We start from the raw sequence: 8,270 nt of genomic DNA on the forward strand, positions 1-8,270 counted from the left end.
GCAGAATGAGTTGTCTTGATGAGAACTTCAGGTTTTTTATTGAGTGAATCTCTAAGCATTACTGTGCATGAAGTGGACCAAGTGTCTGCAGCAGTGAATTCTGAAAGGTTGTAAACTAACTACAATTTTGTGCTGTGGCACTAGATTTACAAAGGCAGCAAAATTAGACATAGCTAGTTTACCCAAGGATTGTTCATTTTAAACTAAATAGTGGAAGTCAGTTACTTAAGGCAGACTAGTTTGCTAGTCAAGAGGACTGCTCCCTGCATTATAACCCAAAGCTGTTTTTGGTATCAAGATGAAAAGAATATTTTGGTGGCTTCAGCTTTTGCATTTAAAAAGCGTGTTTTCCTTGTAACTATCCTGCATTATTTGTATGTTCAGTGTAATGCACTCAAAGTCTCTGTATGTCATGTAACATACTTTCACAAGTGACAGACCAGCATACCTCGTGATTGTCGACAGTGCTGAGCGCTGCAGACCAGCCCTCTGAAAGTGAAGAATGGTTCTTGGACTGCTGTGAGGCTCCCAAGGCACAACGAAATGAAGAGGTATTAATTATAAAATGAGTAAATAGCTAGCTTTGACATGTTAAAATTGCATGTGCTACTCTGTATGGAGACTTAGTAAACAAGGGATGAATCTATTTTGTGCTGTATATGCCCCGATAGTTCAAGCATCCCTTAAAAACTGGTGTGAAATGTTGTATTCAACCATTAGCTTGGAAGTGCTGATAACTATTTCTACAGTAATTTGCACATACAAGCCTGACTTAATGGTATACACTATTAATTAAAAGCAATGTAGAACTATTGTGTATTTATATACTATTATAGGTGTAGTGTAATTGTTTGAAGCAGAAACCGTGATCAAAAACTGTATGCAGGGGCAGCAGCATCAGAGGAAGACGTGTGGCTGTACTGGACTCCAGCAGAACAGATTTGCTGCCTGGAGTTAGCTGCAAGTTCTTAAGATGCAGTTCTCCTTTGTGTGGGTTTGGGGTTTTTTTTCTGCATTTAGTAGTTGATTTTATTTTTTTTAAGAGTAATGATTATTTTAAGGCGTATATTTGAAAAAATTGAAAGCATGCCTGGGGCATGCTGTGCTGCTTCTGGAGAAATTATTTCCTGTCTGTCTGTTGCAAAGCAAATACGAACTTAAGGACTATACCAGACTGGCAGTGGGCTGAGGGACTTGAGCCTTCACTCTGCACTGGGGAGAAGTACTACTACTTCACAGCTTAAGTGCTATGTCCATTTCTGGGCTCAGTACAAGAGAGCCATAGACATCCTGGTGAGAATCTGAGGGCCATCTAGATAATTAAGAGATGGGAGTATCTCTTTTGCAAGGAAAGGCTGAGAGTTGAAACTGTTCAGCCTAGTGAAGGGCTGGGGAGGCAGAACCCTATCAATGTTTATCAATACCTCAACAGTATGGGAATGATTGTGCCAGGCTTTTCAGTGGTGCCCAAGTGCCAAGGAGAAATGGGCACAGACTAGAACAGAGGCATCATAAAAAATACCAACAGTGAGAGCGACTGAACTCTGGCACAGGTCGTACAAGGGGCTGCGGTGGGTGTGTGTCTGTCTCCGTCAGATCTTCAGAAGCAGTCCAGATGTGGTCCTTGGCAAGATGACTTCCAGAGGTCCCTTATAACATGAGCCATTCTGTGAATCTCATCCTGCTACCACCTTTATTTGCAGACACAAGCAGGAAATAGGGCTGCGGTCGCTGCTTTCTCTGTTACTTTCACACAGCTTTGATGGCAATGTTTTGTCCAAACTAGCACAATGGAAGCTGCTTTTTTAGCTTATGTTTATTTAAGAATAATTTTCACTGTTAATTACTGTGGTGGTAAGAATGAGACAGCGATGTCAGTATCACATGAATTTGCTCCTGCTTCCAGCGTGTGTTAACTCTCGTCTCTGAAGAATCATTATCATCCAGACCTGAGCAAGCACAGCTGTGTGACCGGAGATGTCAGGCAGATGCTTCATTTTTCACAAGAGCTTTATATTTCCCTCTCATCTCTTTGGGAAGTGGCACAAAGGCAGGGCAAGGAACCTGGCCTTCAATTTCACACATGCACTCTCGCAGATGATACTTCTTGGGCCCAAAAGTTGCAGGATGAGACAATTTTTCTTCTTCTCTTTTCTCTTTTTCAAGTGTTTCTCTAGAAAAAAGAAAGGAAAGACCTTTCCCCTCTCTTCCCAGCCTGCAGTTTACAGTAACAATGGACTTAGCTGGACAATACCAATTCTGGCAATTTTTAAGGAGTCTTGAGGGGCTGTAGTATAGTGGACGCTGGAAGGAATGTTAGCTTATGTGGAGAATTACTTACTTGCTTTTCCCCAGAATTTTTTTTATGTGTTCAGTTATCTCCTTGTTGCTTTTATCTTCCACATCAACCAGAACTTGTTCTCCGCTATCTGTTAAAACATTCACAGCCATGTAGCAGCGCATGCTTTCACAGGAGCTGCAAAAAAGGTACTTTAAAGGAAGATTTAATGAAAAAAAAAAAAATCTGCTCTGCTGCCTGACGCGGCTTTCGGCAGCGAAGGCAAAGGCCCCGCATCAGCCCGTCAGCGCATGTGCGGTGCTCGTCGCGCCGCACCGTATCCTCGCAATCACGCGCTCCGCAGCCATCCCGCACCTACCGAGGTAGAAACGGAGGAAGGGGGACGGCGTCATGTTCCTGAAGAGCATGATCTGCACCCAAGGGTTTTTGTACTGGATCTGAGGGATGTTGAAAAACACAAACTTCCTAGGAGGAAAAGAAAGAACAGCAGCACGGTACGAGGTGGGCGGCGACGCTCAGAAGTGGGGGCCGTTCCCGTTCCCCCCTCCCCGCGCTCACCTCGCCCCCTCGCTCGGCTCCCCCGCCGTGTTGTAGTTCACGGTCATAACCTTCACCGAGCTCTTGAAAATGACGTCGCCCTGGTTGAGGTACTGCAACGTCCGCCGCACGGGGAAGCGCCCCTTCATGGGCATGGCGGCGGGCGGAAGTGCGGACCCGGCCCGCGCCGCAGCTGCGCGGAAGGACGGGGCGGGGCCGGCGGTGTGGGCGGGGCCGCGCGTGTCTCCGCCGCCGTCGCTCTCCTGAAGCTCCGTAGGGGCGGGGCCGGTGCAGCACCGCCCGTTGTTATGAGCAGCGTCGCGCGCGGCCCCGGAGCGGGTGCGGTGCGGGCGGTTCGGCGGCTGCGGGGAACTGCGTGCTCAGGGGACCGCCGCCCCAGCACGCCCAGCGCGCGGCCATTGCTCTTCGCCCTGCGCCTCTCCGTGACGGTCGGCTGTTCTCACAGATGGAGGCACCGAGGTTTGATAACCGGAACCAAAACTCTTCATCCTTATTTCTGCCCAATGAAACTCGGAGCTCTGACGCGCAGAGCTTCTAATAGCAGCAACAAGAAGTGAAGTCAGTACCTTCTAAGAATAAAATAAGGATGTTTTTACCATTCAAATTAGAGCTCGATTTCATTACATTTAATATAAAGTGAGGGTGAAAGGAAATTAAACCCAACACTGTACCGTAATGTAAAGCCCAGCAGGAGGAAGGCAGCAGGGAACCGTATTCTCTCTTAATAGCTGTCTATCTCCTCCTGCCCATTCAGGAGAAAGCCATAGGTCTAAAGATGAATTAAAACTTCTATGAAAAACAAGTCTTTCTCAGCTTGTTCACACGCCATGGCACTGCTCTTATTTATTAAGGCCAGTCACATCTCTAATAATCACTGCAGTGAAGGGAAAGGTCCATTTCTGTACTGTGTTGGGCTCAGACATACAACATTAATGAAACGCAGTGAACCTAAAAATAAATCAAGAATGCATTTATATTTGTAATTTGCTTTAATAGTATAAACCTCATATAGTAGTAGTAAGTCACAACAATATAAAGCCACATTTAAACAGCATTTAATAAAATGCATAAGCTGAAACATGCACCGCAATACTGCATATAAACACAACAATGCAAATTCCTCTTCATGAGCTGAAGACACTGATTAGATATAAAATTCATATTAAAAAAAGACCATGCTATTATTTTTATATGCAATTACACATACCATGTTGATTTCACAAAAGAAGCTGTGAGAAATGAGTAACTCCTGTGACGTTTAAACCTGAAATTAAAATCTAACTGCACAAATAATGGTTTTCTAAAGGAAGTAAGCAGATAATGCCAGCAAGCTCCCAAGGAATTGAAAGTACGTAACTCCTTTCATAAGATTGAGATGTTTTGGCAGGAGCTCACTCCTGCCTGTCATGCCAAATGGATACAGCACTTCTGCACTGTACGGTTCCTCAGCTATACGCACTGAATGATAAGGAACGTTCCCACGCTGTTACCTTAACTTCATTTAAGAGAAAACACATGCTATGGAAGCAATGTGGTTTTTTTTTCTTAAAGTTACTCTTTCATTAATGAATTAGATCACTTTTGATGCACGGTTGTAGAAAATAGCTTAAAATGGACCTGTGCTTTATTACTGTTTATCTAAGATCATTAAAAAACACACAAGAAGCCAGTCCTTCAGGAGTGCTGGATCCCTGGCCAAATGTGCACCACTCACATACGGAAAGCTGATCACACATTCCACAGTTCCTGTAGAATATTACAACATCTGCTCTATTGCCACTTAAATCTGAGCACATTTTGTTCTTTAGAATAAAAACAATTCAAGCATATATATATAAAACAAATTCACAATTGAATTTTCCAATATATTCAGTTCACGTCAATTTCCTAACCTTTTAAATTTTACAATTACATTAGTTAAGAGACATTCAGGTTTCCATTCAGCTTTTAAAGAGGAAAGGAAGCATTATACAGACCACAATGATTGTCATGACACCAAGGAAGGACCACCTGTCACAGGAATTCCTGCCATTAATTTAAATATTATTTTCCTGCTGAAGATCTCAGAAATGGGACTTGAACCATCAAATATGGATGCTTTACCAGTTCTATATTTATAACAAGAGCTTGCAGACAAATGCTTTCTAAACAATATAGCAAGAAACAAGAGAACATTCCTAGCACTCCTCATAGCAAAGATTTTACACACACAGCCTGACTCTGAGAAGGACTTGTGCTTTGCTTTAATCATGCAGGAAACTCATGGTGTTTTTGTTGATGTCTGCCCACCTGCTCCAAGTTAAACATGCACAAGTCTTCACAACACTGAGTCTATAAGGTAAATGCCCAGAAAACTCCACTTCTTTTCAATACGAAAGACATGCTTAAACTACTCCCCTAGACAGTCTGTAAAAATGTCTTAAAAAAAAAAAAAACAGATCACTCTTATAGGCTTAACCACGTAACTTCAAGTCATCAAAAGGGAAAATGAACAAGAATGTCCTGTATTTTGATAATTTAGCTATCTGAACATTCCCTATGTGTAACAGAGTTTGTGCAAGTCTAATTTTATAAATGCTCTGTGTGCCCAGCTCCCTCTCATTAATGGAAACTTCCCATACACTGCAAGATCTGCACAGACTGCAGTTTCAGAAAGTGACAGAACATGGGAACAGACAACACCTTTGGTAACTAAATAAACAACAAATTCTGTTTAGTTTGTTATTACATTTTGAAATGACATTGGCTGCATACTGCTCTGAGTGCTACTGTTCAATGATGCAGAAACATTTTCTTCCAATTGACTACAGCTGAAGACTTAAAACTCTCTTACAATGTTTCATTGTGGAATAAACCTTTACAAAAAACATTTCTCAGAAGGATGAAAGAGAGTTAAGTACATACTGAAAATATAGAAGTATGACTGTAGGGTTGTTTCTTTTTTTTAATACATTTATTTTTAACAGATATTTCAGGTTCTACCAACTCTTTATTGGATCACTTCACCCATCAAATGAGAAAAGTTGAAGGGAATAATATAAAAGCCAGAAGCAGCACTGAATGTATTTGCGAGTACTGAAGAGAAAATAACAAACTCAAGCTGGGTTTAGAAAAAGGGGCAAAGCTCCTAAATTCATGGGTACTCACTTGCTTTAAGCCAGGCTTAGTTTAGGCTAAGTAATGAAAATTAAGTAGCTCTGATTTAGAAAATAAATGAAAAGTTTTAACAAAGAACATCAAGAATATTTGACTACGTATATGTACATATTTACATACACTACACACTTTATATACACTGTACATAATATATTTAGATATATAAACACATATACATTCATACACATACAGCTACATACATAGGCATCAGCTGTTTGAGTGAGTTTTAGTACTGAACATGCAGAAATGTACAGTGGTGGGAGGCACAAAATAAAGATATGTAAAATAAAAAAAATTCCCTTAGAAAAAAAAGGGAAGAACAGTATGAATTTAAGAATAAGCCATTTTCCTATTTTCAAAGCATTCATGCAACTCAGATAATAAAAAGGGCCATGGGAATTATGACAACATTATGACAACATTGTTCATGATGAACTTATGATTTCACAAAAAAACTTCAGTAATAAGGTAATTTTGGGGCTGTATGTTTTTCTTGTCTAATATTTAGACTCAGAGGATTTAAACTTTAAGATTTTACTTTAACTTGCACCTTTGGTATCCACAGTATTTTTGCATGTGTAATTTCTCATATAATGTCGGTAATTTTAATTAGAGCAAAAGCAGGATTTTACCCTTGTCTAACAAGAGGGCTTATAGCATTTTTAGTCAAACAGTAAGCCTGAGTTTAATTCAGGAGTCTTTACCAGTAAAATAAGTCAGCAACTTTAGAATCCACAAGTGCATTTTCCTCTTACACTCCCCTTCAACCATGCCTTCTCAGTAATTTCCAAAGTAAGCCATTTTAAAAATCATTTTCTGACTCTCAAGATGCAGCAGACACTGACAATTCGACCTTTCCCCAGCCTTTATTCTCCTTTGGGATGCACATGGCTTCACATTGCTAATTCTACCTAGGTAAACTGAGCTGTCGGGTTTAAAGATCTTGTATGCTGCTGCCACAAGAGGCCCATGTTTGACATCAGGGCAGAACGTCACCACATCTGTTGTTTGCCACTCTTGTCTCAATAGGGACAAAGAGGAACTCATTCCCAAGTTATCTCTATTGTTTCACTTATGAGGCAACAGCAGAGTTGAAAAGAACCAACCTATCCTGCTTCTGTGTTCTAAAGAATAAGTGAAGGAGAGGAGTGAGGTTTCAAACAGAAAAACAATATACGTTTGGGTTTTCTTTTGTTTTCCTTTTTCTTTTTTCTCCTGGGGAATGTGATCTTACAGGTATTTGACTGGCGCACCTGTTCTTTTCTCAGTAAGCAGTGCTCATAGAACTGACAGCTGGGCACTCACATCATTTATAGGCTTCATTTTTACTTTATAAGCACCTTGAATGCTGTGGAACTGGACAATGATACTATATAACTCACAGAGTTTAGTTGGTTAAAACACTTGCTAAAGTGTATGTTTGATTTACCTGCCAGTTCTACTACTCACATCACCCAGTTCAAACAGGTCTCCCTCACAGGTACTGTTATTGCAGAAAGCAGCTTTGATCACTGCTTCTTTGGCAGAACTTGGAGCCTGCTATGTTCCCCTTTCCTGGCTACCTCTTAATTTTAATGGCTGGAGAAACACACTGACATCTCCACCGTCTTCAGAGAAATTCAGAGATCTGTGAAAAATCCTGTGTACTATATGTAACAATGAAAGTACTAAGGTGTCTTATAGTCTCTATCAAAGAAGATACACTCAGAAGACTGGTTTGACCTGGAAGCCTTGGCTCTGACTTGTTTTCCCACTAACACTGCAGTAATATGCCTTCTCCTGGAGGCACAAAGAGAATGCAGAGACAGGGGTTTACATTACAGAAACCTTGAGTCAGTGCTGCTTATATTATTGCCACCCTGAGGGCCAAGTGCTTGAAAATGATGGTTAAAGAAAACCCTTCATAAATGACACCGAGTAATCAACAAGGACAAGCAATACCTTCATGTCTCAGAGTGCTATGATATCTGCAATTCAGTGAGTTCATGGCAGCTAAAACAGAGTCCTGTATGCTTTCCATGGATCTCGCTTAAAATTCTGGAGATCATTTTTCCTTTCTTTTTTTTCTTGGTCTTAGTCCTGCATCTCATTAATGCGATGTGTATCTTTCTGCCTTTCTCACATATGCAGTAAGGATAATTACCTCAAAGCTAACCCCAAATACTCCTACACCATTATCTGTCATTGTTCTTTTTAATCTACAAGATCCATATCTATTCCTTCTAAAGAATGAGCAAACAAATGAACTGCTCAGACC

At 41.0% G+C, this 8,270-nt stretch overlaps 1 protein-coding gene across 1 annotated transcript; it reads right to left on the minus strand.

The window, feature by feature from the left end:
- Positions 1–1,969: 1,969 nt before the first annotated feature.
- On the minus strand, positions 1,970–3,005 carry MRPS25 (mitochondrial ribosomal protein S25). The gene is made up of 4 exons (XM_065749890.1): positions 2,858–3,005; positions 2,658–2,764; positions 2,342–2,429; positions 1,970–2,173 (listed from the first exon to the last, which is right to left on the minus strand). Exons 1-4 carry the CDS (start codon positions 2,989–2,991, stop codon positions 1,981–1,983), a joined length of 522 nt encoding a protein of 173 aa, XP_065605962.1. The 5' UTR covers positions 2,992–3,005; the 3' UTR covers positions 1,970–1,980.
- Between the last annotated feature and the right edge of the window lie 5,265 nt (positions 3,006–8,270).

The sequence above is a fragment of the Cyrtonyx montezumae genome, unplaced genomic scaffold (genome assembly GCF_038088225.1).
Source record: "Cyrtonyx montezumae isolate F1298 unplaced genomic scaffold, pur_monq_1.0 scaffold_6, whole genome shotgun sequence".
In the NCBI taxonomy this organism is placed as follows: Eukaryota; Metazoa; Chordata; class Aves; order Galliformes; family Odontophoridae; genus Cyrtonyx; species Cyrtonyx montezumae.